Source organism: Notamacropus eugenii, chromosome 6 (genome assembly GCF_028372415.1).
Source record: "Notamacropus eugenii isolate mMacEug1 chromosome 6, mMacEug1.pri_v2, whole genome shotgun sequence".
Taxonomy (NCBI): domain Eukaryota; kingdom Metazoa; phylum Chordata; class Mammalia; order Diprotodontia; family Macropodidae; genus Notamacropus; species Notamacropus eugenii.
The window spans coordinates 58,622,396-58,635,963 of record NC_092877.1 but is presented as its reverse complement, the minus strand read 5'-3'; the positions used below and the strand labels follow the sequence as shown (position 1 = coordinate 58,635,963).

The following is a 13,568-nucleotide window of genomic DNA, read 5'->3' as shown; positions in this document are numbered from 1 at the left end:
TCTGTTGGCCCTGAGCTCTCCAAGCCCTTGCATCTGTATAGTGCCACTAGCCTGAAGTACTGTTACTCACCATTTTCATTGACTTTCCCTCATGCCTAGGATTGTCTCTGTCCTCATTTCTTCCTCCTGGCTTCTCTAGCTTCTTTGAAGACCTAGCCAAACGCACACCTTTTCAAAGAAACTTCCCAATTTCTTTTCATTCTAGTGCCTTCACAGTGTTATTTCCAGTTCTGTATATAGCTTGTTTCTCCATAGTTGCTGGCATGTTGTATCACCTGTTAACAGTGTGAGCTCCTTGAGGACAGGGACTGTCTCTTGCCTTTCTCTCTATCTCCAGTGCTTAGCACAGGGCCTGGCATGTAGTATGTAGATGCTTAGTATATGTTTGTTAAATTGACTTATGTGCCAGTTTTCACTGGAGAAGATGTAGAAGCAGAGAAGTTTTAATAAGAGCTCCACAAGACTATCCAAATTAAATCAACATATTCTCAGTGATCTCAGTACAGAGGTAAATATAGGGGAAGATGGCAAAACATTTGTTGGAAAATATGGCATAGGATAATGAAGCAAGTCCAAGGATGTAGACAGTAGTAGTACAGGAACAGTATGTAATATATCATGAATGCTTTCTTAAATTTTTTAAAAGTTTTATTCAAAATAAGAGTATGATAAGAGCAGAAGAAAATCAACTCTCCTCCCTTCCCCTCCAATGAAATTGACGGTATTTTCAGATAGAAAGGATGTGGATTCTAATATGAGAGTCAAACTATTGAGGCTGAAAAATAGAAGAGGGATAACTTGAAGACAGACTGTCATAATTTTTTCAGGAAGTGTGGAAAATATGTCAGTTTCCCCAGTGAGGAAGACAAAGAGTCTAGACATGACCCCAACCAAGAGAGATGGGAGCTGCAGGCAGCATCTGTCAGCTTAGGATGGAAGTTTGTGTGTGACAAGTTACAGAGGAGGAGTAAAAACCTGTTAGTTCTGTGGTGTCAGGAAGCATGGAGATGGGGCAGGGAGAAGAGCACGTTTACAGAAAACCTGGCCCAAGGCTTAATTAGGTCAGGTCACGCTGAAACTCACATGTGGGACACAGAAAAGAGGACAGTGAGGAAAACTCTATTGAGATTTGCTCCCAAACTTCATCAGCATTTGAACTCTGACATTGTATTTAAAATCTTCCTGTAGGAAATAGAAAGGTCACTAAAGAAAACAGAAACAGAAAGAGCACCTGGAGCAGATCAGATGGGACCAGAAGAGGGCCATATGGGAGTGGAGTTGTGGTGGGGAGCATTTGAAGTCATTAGGGGTTAACTTTCAAGATATCTGGAAGAGGGGAGGATGTCAAATAGTTGGATGTTATGAATCCAGTTCAGCAGGCATTATTAGCAAGTCATTGTGCATCATCTCAGCCCTCAAGTAACTTGCATTCAAGAAACATGAAATGGGAAAAATAACTTGACAATTAATGTTTCTGTTTTCTTATCTCTACAAAATATCAGAAGTTATACCTGTGAAAGACTGGAGAAGAAAATGGCAGGCTTTTAATTTTATAAAAAGATAATCTAGAGCAGGTCAGATCTTTACAGGCAAACAGTTGCCTGAAGTGTGTAGGAGAGTAAATACAAGATCCCCCTGGGCTTACAGATTGTGCTTGGAAAAAAAAAAGGACACTATATAATTACAAATATTAATCAAGGCATAGAATACAGTGGTGTATGCTCACTAACAGTGTTTGCCACCATCACAGATGTTCAGTGAAGAATACATGTGAAAGAAGAATTTTCTGTAGGTGGCACATAGCCCAGTTTGAAGCGTTATTATGTTGAATAAATGGGTTGTTATTTGCAGAATTCAGTGTCTTTCACTCCAAACTCTATCCCCCTTTCTGATGCCCTTATTGCTGTTGATTTGTTATGCTCACTTGGCTTTTGCAGCCAGTGTAGTATAATTTTCCTGCTGAAATCTATCACCTAGAGTTTTTGTAATGCTATTCTTAGAAAAGTGAGTGGCTTTTTATACAGTGTAACCGTAGAACTTCATTAAATAAGCTCCATCATAGCCTTAGGGTTACATCTGTCTAGATATGGCATATAAAATGATAGAAACTCATGACAGAGTTGGGAGGGAACAAACCAGTGAGTCCCAAAGTAGATTGGGAAATTACTTTCTGTATGAAATAGATCATAGAAAAATATATCAATTGTAGAGGAATTTAACTATTAATATAAAACTTAGTGAATTCTTTTGTAAAGCATTTGCTCTTTCCCATAATTTTTGGTCTCTCCAATTGTATTCGTAATATTCTTGAAGCAAGATGTGTGTTTTCCAGTCAGCTTCCCACAGTCATTGGTCAGCTTACTGGAAAAATTCACTTTGCTTCTTTGCTGACCCCTGCTGGGAAAAACTGCATTGCCCTTTCTTGGAATGTTATGTATGTGGAATTAGATACAGTATGTAGCAATACATTTAAGTAACTTGTATCTCTTCAGTAATTCAAATACCACTTAGTATGGAATAATGCCCGTGAAATTTGAAGTGTATTTGAAAAGCAAAGTGCTTATGTAGGTGCATTTGTGTGTAAAATTTGAAAATGTATGCAAAGGTATCATTAACTCTTTTTTATCCATTTGTTGTTCAGTCACTGAGTCATGTCTGACTCTGTGACCTTTTGGACTTTTATCCATGGGGTTTCTTGGCAAAGATACTGGAACGGTTTGCCATTTCCTTCTCCAGTGCACCCTCATTTTACAAATGAGGAGCTTTGGCGAATAGGGTTTAAGTGACTTGCCTAGGGTCACATAACTAATACATGTCAGAGGCTAGATTTGAACTTGGATCTTTCTGACTCCAAGTCTAGTGCTCTATTCACTGTACTACCTGGCTGCCCTATTTTTTTTTTATTAGCATCATGGAATGAATTGTTTTAGGACAAAGAATACTCTTTCAGTGTTAATGACTTGGAACCTGCGTAACTGCTCTTTAAAATTATTGCAGATCCTAAACAATTCATACCAAAGAAAGAAACCAGGGCTTCTGTTTCAGGTTCTAAAAGGTTGAGATTGATTGTATTTAAGAGTTTTCTTAGGAGCTATAGGAAGGTGTATAGAAGGGGTTTGGAGGGGGGTGGGCAAGGAAGTGGAAGGCAAGGTAGTGGGTAGAAGTAAAGAAGAGGAAGCAGGAAGGATAGGAAACAAGAGCTATGCTGAAACATAAATACAAAGATCAGGAGTAGGATGTGTTTGGGAAAGTATATGTCTGTATATGTATATATCTATGTATATGTGTATGTCTATATTCATAGCTATAGAGAAATATATCTTCACTAATTGTAGCCTTTTTGGGAGAGGGGAAAAAAAGAACAAAGTATAAAAGTGCACAACAGAGAACAAAAGAAAACTTAAAAGGAAGCAAAGAAAAGATGGACAGTTTTTAACATGCCATGTAGTATTTATCTAATAAGCTTTCTTGAAATGAAAATTTATGATTACATATTTTGAATCCTCTCATGTTCTGCTGTGCATGACATTCTTCCCCCCTTTCTTCCTTTGTATTTAAGTTCCAATATTTAAGTTTGTGATATGTTTTTGTTTCTTTTATTTGTTCCATATTTGTGTTGTGGTGTTGGAGTCTAAAATAAAATTTTTAAAAAAAAGAGTTCTCTTTTTGCGTGATCCCAGACCTGAAAAACTTGTCCTCTCATTTTCAGGATTTTTACCTTGTACAGTAAATCTTTGCCACTTGATCTGGCATGTCGAATATGGGATGTGTTCTGCCGTGATGGTGAAGAGTTTCTGTTCCGTACTGCACTGGGAATCCTTAAACTATTTGAAGATATTTTGACCAAAATGGATTTTATTCACATAGCCCAGTTCCTCACTAAATTACCAGAAGATTTGCCTTCAGAAGAGTTCTTCACATCTATTGCTGCAATTCAGATGCAAAGTAGAAACAAAAAGTGGGCTCAGGTAAATAACTCTACTATTTTAAAATTTCCCCTTTAAACATGTGACTTTACTAGGCAAAAAAATGGAATAATGACTCAAATTTTTATTGCATCTTAAAGTTTACATATCTCTCTCCTCACAACAACTTTGTGAGGCAAAGTTAAGTATTATATACATTGTACAGATGAGTAAACTGAAGGGAAGTGATTTTTACTGTGATCACACAGTAAGTGAGTAAACATTTATTAAGCACCTGCTATGTGCCAGATATTTGTGCTAAGCACTCAGTGTCAGAACTGAACATAAACTTAACTCTTTGGACTGTCAAATCTAGACTCTTTGCACTTTATGAAACTATATGGCAGAACAATGTAATTCAATTAATAAATGGATTTGAAATCTGTTTCATTTGAAATCTTGGAAGAGAAAAGAGTAAAACTTATAAGCAAACATTCACTACATGAGGAGTTAGGAAACCTTGGCCCTACTCCTGGGACTTCGCAGTCTTTGACAAGACACTTAACTCCTGTGGACTTCCATTTTCATGTTACTTCATTTACTTCTCACAGCCTTTTGAAATAGATAGTTTCTCTATCATCCCCATTTTATACATGAAGGAATTTGGTGCATGTATGGCTCAGAGATATAAATTGGCTTTCCCAAGGCCAGATGACTAAAAGGTGACAGTGCTGGATCTGAACAAATGTGTGTGGGGCTCCAAGTTAATTCTCTGTTCAGCAATAATTTCTCCATTGTGATCCTGTTATTCTGTGAAATATTTACCTTTTAAAGAAAACATACAAGGTAAAACGTACCCATTTGGTATTTCAGACCTGTGACTTGGTTCCCTTCTCTAAAAGGGGAAAAAATCTCTGCCCCACCTTTCTTGAAAACTAGTTGTCAAGGATAAACAAAAGGTAATGGTTATGAAAGTATTTTTCAAAGCATAAAACATTAAACATATCAGGAAATTATTAACAAATATAACCGTTTCTTACAGTGTCGGGTACATCACAGGCACCTAAATATATGTATTTATTCATTGAATAAATCTTGAATTCTTAGAGGGTTTTGCCTCTGAAATGATAATGATGTGGATAATCCATGTTAGTGTTTTAAGATGATATTCCGGGTATCCTGTACATAACTGTTTGGCCTGACAGCTGAATGAAGAGAATAGGTTGTAGACTGCTATGGACAGTTGGGAATTGAATGCATCATTTTCAGTCAGTCAGTCAGCATTGAAATGCCTCCATGTGCCAGGCACTGTGCTAAGTGCTGAGGATACAAAAAGAGGCAAAAGATAGTGCTTGCCCTCCAGGATCTTAGAATCTAATATTAATATTACCATCTGTTGTTAGTGTTCATTTTGTTTGAGCAGTGATAACTCTAACCCCTCCCTGTCTTTGAGATCCCTTACTTTGGTGTTATATGGGATTTGAGATAGTGTGAAACAAGAGTTGGCCTGAACCAGCCATTTGGTGCTGGACTCCAAACTGTCTTTGTCTGAGTCTCTTGGAAATAGCACTGCCACTGCCAGGTCCACTTTGGAAATGATATAGGAATAGATCTTATAGTTGTTTTCCTATTAATAAAATCAGGATGTTGCTATCATCACCAGTGATGGCGACATACCTTCTCTACTGTATGTATTTCCTGGTAAGTGTTTTGAACACAAAGTTTAGCTCTTTTACATGTGACATTTAGCATTCAGCCTAAATTATACAAATATTGTGCATATATCCTTAATATACCCTCTTTGGTAGTGTCTGTGCGTGGTGGGCGGAGGATCAGGAAGGCTGTATGAGGTGTAAGAAGAAGCATTGGATATGGAGGCAGAAGAGAGGGGTTCTCCTACGTATGTTATTTACTTTATGACCTTACCCAAAGTACATCACTTTGCTGTAGCATCTATAAAGTAGGAATGATATTTCTACCATCTATTTCTCAGGGTCATTTTGAAGAAAGTGTTTTGTAAATTGTAAAGTGCTATACAAATGTGAGCTTTATCTGTTAGAGGTGTTTGCATCATTTTTGAGTTGTTCCTTTAGTTCAAAGTAGTTTGAAATGGGAAATCCTAAAAGTTTGCAAGTGTGTATGATAGTGCTAGATTTCCTTTTGATAATATGGTCATAAAAACTAAATGCTGGCAGAATCAAGATGGTGGAGTAAGAGCAAGCATTTTTGCTGCTCATCCAGCATATTTTAAAAAAATTTTAATTGTGAAATTTTTAATGTGAAATTCAACCATGCATAAACCAACAAACCTAACCCTGAGTCAAAAACCTGCAGAGCTCAGATCAAGAGGGCAAGGAACAGACTTGTCTTGGAATCATATCACTTTAGAAGCACTGAAAACTTGCATGGTTCCTTCTGAAGTTGTGAAACCAGCAAAAGGAAATAAAAGAACAGAAGTTCAGGCTAGAACCTTTCAGAAGGTTTCAGCTAGAAGTTCAGGCTGTTCCTCCCTTTGTCCTGCCCTAGAAGTGAGCAGAACCTAACATTAACATAAAATACAAAATCAAGAAGTAGGCTAGAAGACTGAGAAATAAAAAAAAAAAGAAAGGAAAAAATGTAGCTTGAGCCACTGTGGTGATAGGGAAGCTCAAGACATGAACACAGAAGCTGACAGTGATCGGAAACATCTATAAGTAAAGCCTCAAAGAAAAGTACAGATTGGACACAAACCCAACAAGAATTCCTAGAAAAAGAAAGAGATTTTTGAAAGAGAAAAAAAAAAAGATTTTTATAAGCCAAATAAGAGCAGTAGAGGAAAAATTGTAAGAGAAATGAGAGCTATCAAGAAATATGTGAAATGAAAATTAACAGCTTGGTAAAAAAAAGTAGAAAAGCTTACTGAAGAAAATATCTTCTTGAAAATTAGAATTAGTCAAGTGGAAGCCTCCATGAGACATCAAGAAATTACAAAACAAAGTGAAAAGACTGAAAAAAAATAGAAGAAATTGTATAATTTCTCATAGGAAAAAGAAAAGACAAGGAAACTAGATTGAGGAGTTATGATTATCTGGAAGCTGTGAACATACGAAAAGCTTACATTAGGCAATCATATTTCAAGAAAAATTATAAGAGAAAACTATCCAGATATTGTAGAACCATAAGGCAAAGTAGAAATCAAACAATCCATTGTTTACCTCCTAAAAGAATATCCAAAATGAGAACTCCTAGGAATATTATAGCCAAAATCCAGAGCTCCTAGATTGAGGACAGTATACTGTAAGCAGACAGAAAAAAAGAATTCAAGTACCTTGGGGTCCCAGTCAGGATCACAAGAGATTTAGTGTTTACCACTTCAAAGAAACAGAAAGCATGGAACATGATATTCCAGAAGGCAAAAGCACTGGAATTACAACCAAGAATCCAGCCCCTCCCATTCACCCAAAAATCCCATAGGGGAAAAATGGATATTGGATAACAAAGAGGATTTTCAAGAATTCCTGATGATAAGAACAGAGCTAAATAAAAATTTTGACATTCAAACACTAGGCTCAAGAAAATCACAAAAAGGTAAACATGAGTGAGAAATCTTAAGAGAATAAATAAGGTTAAATTGTTTATAGTCTTATATGGAAAATGATGATACAGAACCTTAATCATCACCAGGGATCTTAGAGAGAGTGTAACCAGAGGGCCTGGGTGTGATTTATGTTTGAGTGATCTCTACAGAATAATGGAAGGGTGGGAAGAGGAATGCATTGGGAGAAGGGAGGGAGAATGGATGTGGAAAATTACTTTACATAAATGGAGTACACCAGGAAGAGTTTGTACTGTGAAGGGAGTTGGCTACATTTGAACCTCTTTTTCACCTGAACTGGTTCAAGGAGGAGAGAATACACATATCCAACCAGGAGTAAGAGGGAAGGGGTTTAACAGAAAAGGATTAGGGGAAGAAAAAAGAGGGTAGATTAGGGAAGGCAGTGGTCAGAAGTAAGATAAACTCTCAAAGAGGGGATAGGGTGAAAAAGAGGATACGTGTAATAGACTAGGATGGAGGCAAGTACACAGTTTGCAATCATAACTATGAATGGAATAAACTCACTTATAAAATAGAAGTGAATAGCAGAATGGATTAGAGACCGTAATCCAAGAATGTTATATACAAGAAACACTCTTGAAACAGAAAGATACACATAGAATTAAAATAAGGAATTGGAGCAGAATCTTATTATTCTTCAGCTGAAATGAATTCTCAGACAAAGCAAAAGTAAAAATAGATCTAATTAAAAGTGATAACAGGGAAACTGCTTAAACTGCTTTTACTTAAAGGTGCCATAGATAATAAATGAATATCAATGCTGAACATATGTACATCAGCTGATGTATCTAAGTTCTTAACGGAGAAGTTAAATGAGATACATGAGGAAATAGTAAAACTGTAATAGAGGAAGACCTCTATTTACCCCTCTCAGATCTAGATCAGTCTAACCATAAAATAAATAAGAAGTTGAGAGGAATAAATGGAAATTTTAGAAAAGTTAAATATGCTAGACTTTTGGAGAATGTTGAATGTTTGTCAACTGTGCAAGGCATTTTCACAGAAATTGACCATGTATTTGGGCATTAAAACCTTACAAATGCAGAAAAACCAAAAATATTAAATGCACTTTTTGGACCATGTTGCAATAGACATTACATTCAATAAAGGCTTCTAAAGCATAGATTAAAAATTAATTGGAAACTAAACAAAACCAGTGCAGGCAAAACTAGAAGAAAAGCAGCAAAGTGGAAAAACCTTTGCAATAAATTTCTCTGATAAAGATCTCATTTCTAAATGATATATGGAATGGAGTCTAACATAAAATAATCAGAGCCATTCCTCAGTTGATTAAAGAATATGAATTGACAGTTTTCAGAGAAAGAAATTCAAACTATCAATGTTCAGTCATTTTTCAGTGGTATCCCATTTCTTTGTGACCCTATTTGGGGTTTTCTTGGCAGAGATATTAGAGTGGTTTGCCATTTCCTTCTCTAGTTCATTTTATGGATGAGAACTACCTGAAGCTGAACAAAGTTAAGTGACTTGCCCAAGGTCATGTAGCTAATCAGTGTCTGAGGCTAGATTTGAACACAAAAAGATGAATTTTCCTGACTCTAGATCCAGATCTCTATCCACTGCACCACTTAGCTGCCTAATATTTTAAAAAATAATTTAAATCACTAATAATGAGAGAAATGCAAATTAAAACAACGCTGACATATCCCATGACACTTATCAGATTGGCTAAAATGACAGAAACAGAAGATGACAGATTCTGGAGGGTCTGTGGGAAAACAGGTACTTTAGTGCACCGTTGGTGGAACTGGAAATTAATCCAACCATCTTGGAGAGCATTTGGAACCATGCCTGTAAAAGCATTAAAAAGTATGTACCCTTTGACACAACAATACCAGTATACCTGAAAGGGATCAAAGACAAAGGGAAAAGACCCAAATGTAAAATCCTTATAGCAGCTCTTTTTGTGGTGTCTAGGAATTGAAAACCGAGAGGATGCCCATCAACTGGGGAATAGTTGTGATATATGAACAAGTTATAGTATATTAACATGTTGGAAATACTATTGTCATAAGAAATGATGGGATCGTTTCAGTAAAACATGGGAAGACTTGCATGAACTGAAGCAATGTGAAGTGAGAAACAGAAGAACAATTTATACAGAACCAGCAATATTGTAAAGATAATCTACTATTAAGCATTCAGGAATTCTGATCAGCACAGCAATTGCAAAGGACTCATAAAATATGCTATTTACTTCCAGCTAGAGAGCTGATATATTAAGAATACAGACTGAAACATATTTTCTTTCTTTTTGGACATGGCTAATGTAGAAATTTGTTTTTTATTACTCTACATATTTGTAATGGGTTTTGTTCTTCTTACTTTCTTAATGAAGTAAGGCAATGGCAAAGGGGAGAAACAATTTGGAGATTCTAAATTTAGAAATCAAAAAGCAAACAAAATCAGATAAAAAAACTAAGGACCATCTTGTTTGCTTACAGATACATTCATTAGACATTTTTTTTGTTGAGTAAACAATACAGTGCTTTCTCAAAGTAAATGAAAAAGTCAATGTCTGACATAATTTATGGTATATACTGTAGTACAATTAACTTTTTATAGTTCCTGTGTTGATGCTTCTTTGTTTCTATTGTTTGTTTTTGTTTCCTCTCCTTAATAGGAAATCTTATTACTCTGGGAGAAGAGGTTAAAGTTAATTGCTAACATGAATTCTAAGATCATTTGTGGATTTCATCGATATGTCATCGTAATTCAGGGATAGATATTGCCACCTTAGCTTTTAGCAGCAAATTGTTACAAGTGTTGTAGATATCACATGTTCTTCTGGTTTCATTGATGTGTGTCAGATGAGTCAATTTGCACAAAGCCATGTGGCAGTTATAAAGCTCTCTGTATCTGTCAGCTCTTAGTACCATTATTTCTCAGTATCTTTCAAGTTAAAACTTGAGAAGTTTTTGAGGTGGTAAATTTTCTTATTTGAATTGTTTGTCATTGTGGGTCTTGTAGCATGCCCTGTAAAACCCATTGTAAAACTCTTACATCTAATCCATTTTTTAACTGCCTTTTCTGTCATATCTTTCATGTGATTGTTTGTAGGTGCATGTATATTCTAGGCAGCCTTTGGTTAATTGTCTCCCATCTGATTTCTAGGTACTGATTGCATTGCAGAAAGACAACCGGGACATGGAAAGGGGAAGCCCTTCCCTCCGACACTGACACTTCAGATGTATTGCGGCAAGAGATATCCAGGTGGCAGATGTCTTACTTTCAAATGGATACAGGCATCTGAGAAACATCAAGTCTGTTATTTTCAAGTTTTGTTTATAATACTGGAGTTGGCCTTAAAAACACACTCCCACACATACCTTTTCAAGAGTAAACCAAGGCTTAGCCTTACGAAGCTCAGTGGCATGATGATCTGATGTTGATTGTACACAGCCCTCACACTCTGGGCACGATTTTGAATAAGAGCAATGACAAAGTTTTTCCTTTCAGTTTCCCTGTAAGTTAATTAAATTTTAGCAAGTCAATATGAAATGCTGGAAAGTACTTTATACGCTCTTGTAGCCAAAATACTTAAGAAATGTGCTTTTGAAGATCTCTTAATTGGTGACACCAGTTCATGTTTGCATATTTTTGTTAAGGAAGGTATTAATTTCATGAGCTGTTTTTTTTTTCCCCAAAGCTCTGGGTCATGTTTTTAAAACACATTTACCAAAGATAACATTCAGTGAAAATGGGATTGTGTATTGATACAAGCAAAAGAGCTACACATTTTTGGCCAAGAGACCTGTTGCTTGTTTTAGAGTTTTACCAAGTTGCCTTTATAAAGTTTCTTAGCATATGTGTTTGTTTGAAGTGACACATTTAATATCCAAAGAGTACCAAGTTCTCCCAGAGACTGTTCCCCTGCTCTATTGGCAATCATACCAAGAGGAAATAAAAACTTGGTGGATGAAGAACATAAACAGCCTTTACTTGTTGAAAGAAATAGAAGAAACACAACCATATAAGATGACTGTACAATATCTGTCTGAATGCAAGGTATGTGACAGACACACTCAAAAACAAAAAAAGAAAACCCCCAACAGTGGGTCATGCATGAGGGAAAAGCCACTTCTTTCCCTGACTTCATCAGCTGAATGTCAGAATAAATCATAAGTGCCCATGATTACCTCTATGTATGGCATCATGCGCTTTAGAAATTGTCATCATCACAGAAGAATGAAGCAATATATACCTAATAACTCTGCCCTAGGACATAAGAATCCTTTATGTCTGTTGTAACCACAGACAGTTTTCCTAGTAATGTAAATAAGAACTTAAGTTATTCCAATTGTAGAAAAGTCAGGGTTTTTTTGGACAAAAATTTTATAAAGGGGTGATAATCTCTTTGTGAATCCATGACTCTCTCCTCCATCTCCCTTCCCAATGCCCAGGGATCCACCAAGTTCTTGGTTTCTTAAAGTACTGTTTTGACCAGTTCAGAGCATATTGTAATGTGACTTGACATTCCCATAAGCGCTTGAGGAGTTTTATCACACCATGCAAGAAGAAGGAAGTTTTTTTGTTCTTATTTACACTTCTCATTCCCAATTACATACATCTCTAAGTAGGTTGTTGCTGTTGGTCTCTTTGAGTATATCAGAAGTCTTAGGCCCATCCAAACCTGATTGTGGTCTTATTTCCATGGTTTTTCCAAATCTGCTACTTCTCTCTTTTGATCTGCCTAGATGTAATAGACAACCAGAAGGTCAGTAGATCTTCAGGTTACAGTATCCACTTCTGAAGTCATCAGTATGCCTAACATCGAATACTTGCACTATGTGTGGTTTGTTACCTTTTTAGGAATGAACTTTTTTAGATATGTGTTCAGCTATAAAATGCTGACTCTCTCCTCCAGTAAGATTTGTAATGTGCTGTTGATGTCACTTTTTGCCTCAGCCTTTAAAAAGATGACTTGCCTATCTTTAATTTTAATTTTTTTGAGAAGGCATTCTTTCCCCTCTGGATGCCCTATCAACCTTTGTAGATCCTAACCCCTGTGGATGCCCATTTCCTAAAACAAGATGTTGAATGTAACACAGACTGAAAGTGGCATGGTTGTTACCAAGGGCCTGCCACAGAACTTGTGCACTGTTAATTACCCGCAGATGTAATTATTTTTGTTCAATGACTTAGGATTTCTGATCTCTGAGGATGTATATATTTTCTATCTTTTCTTGGTGTACATAAATATTTGTTAAGTAATAAAGAAAAGTGATGCAATAATGAACTTTGCACAGTTTGTGAAATTTTTCACCTATCTAAAAATTTAGCTGTTTAACTTTTTTCATTAGACTAATTTGGAAAAAAAATACTCCTTTGGGTAGAATTATTGATGCATGTGCAATTGGCATAGGAGTCCTTGACACCCTGTGATTGGACAACTTACCTAGTCTCAAGTTGTGAAGAATAGTTTTCATAACCAATTCAGGGATCACCTAAGATTTTGCCAACTTAATTTTTAATGTTCAAGTGTTGAGAGGTTTAAACTCTAAGGCAGATGGAGTTGCCCTTTTTCAGTAGATGTTCCCATCCAAAAGAATTGGGCTTCTCCTTAACAATAACCGGAAAACAAATACTGAAATGCTGCACCATTTCAGAAGTCTGCCTTTTTCACTTTATGTGCTACTCAATTACAGAATCTGAGACGTCTTATGTTTGGGATTTTGTGCAACCTGCACTTTATGGTAGAGAACTCGGCATCTTCAGTCACTAGTCAGAATGTCTGATTTTGTTTCAAAAGAAAGTTCATTTTAAAGGTACTTTATAACTGCTTATATTTTTCAATCTCTTAATTCAAATTGCTTATACATAACTCTTGATACACATGTTTTGATTGCTTTGTACAGTTATCCATTTGTTTTGTTTAAGTGAGTGTATCAGACTTTTTGAACTGTAAATATGTGGTTTTATTAAATAAAAGTCATGTAAAATTGCTTTATTTCCGTTGTTCATATACTTTAGCTGAAAGATTACATTTTTATCTTCTAGATTAGAAATAAACTACTGTATTTTGTCCAAATTTTTAATAGGTTTTATTA

At 36.0% G+C, this 13,568-nt stretch overlaps 1 protein-coding gene across 4 annotated transcripts in view; it reads left to right on the top strand.

Moving 5' to 3' along the window:
• The window catches only part of TBC1D14 (TBC1 domain family member 14), a 115,937-nt gene extending 104,374 nt beyond the window's left edge, over nt 1-11,563 (top strand). For all 4 annotated transcript variants that reach the window (XM_072620165.1, XM_072620163.1, XM_072620167.1 and 1 more), the window contains 2 exons: nt 3,710-3,968; nt 10,633-11,563. In XM_072620165.1, coding sequence (XP_072476266.1) covers nt 3,710-3,968; nt 10,633-10,698 — 325 coding nt within the window. In that variant the 3' untranslated portion in view covers nt 10,699-11,563. The remainder of the gene's footprint in view (nt 1-3,709; nt 3,969-10,632) is intronic.
• Nucleotides 11,564-13,568: the final 2,005 nt, after the last annotated feature.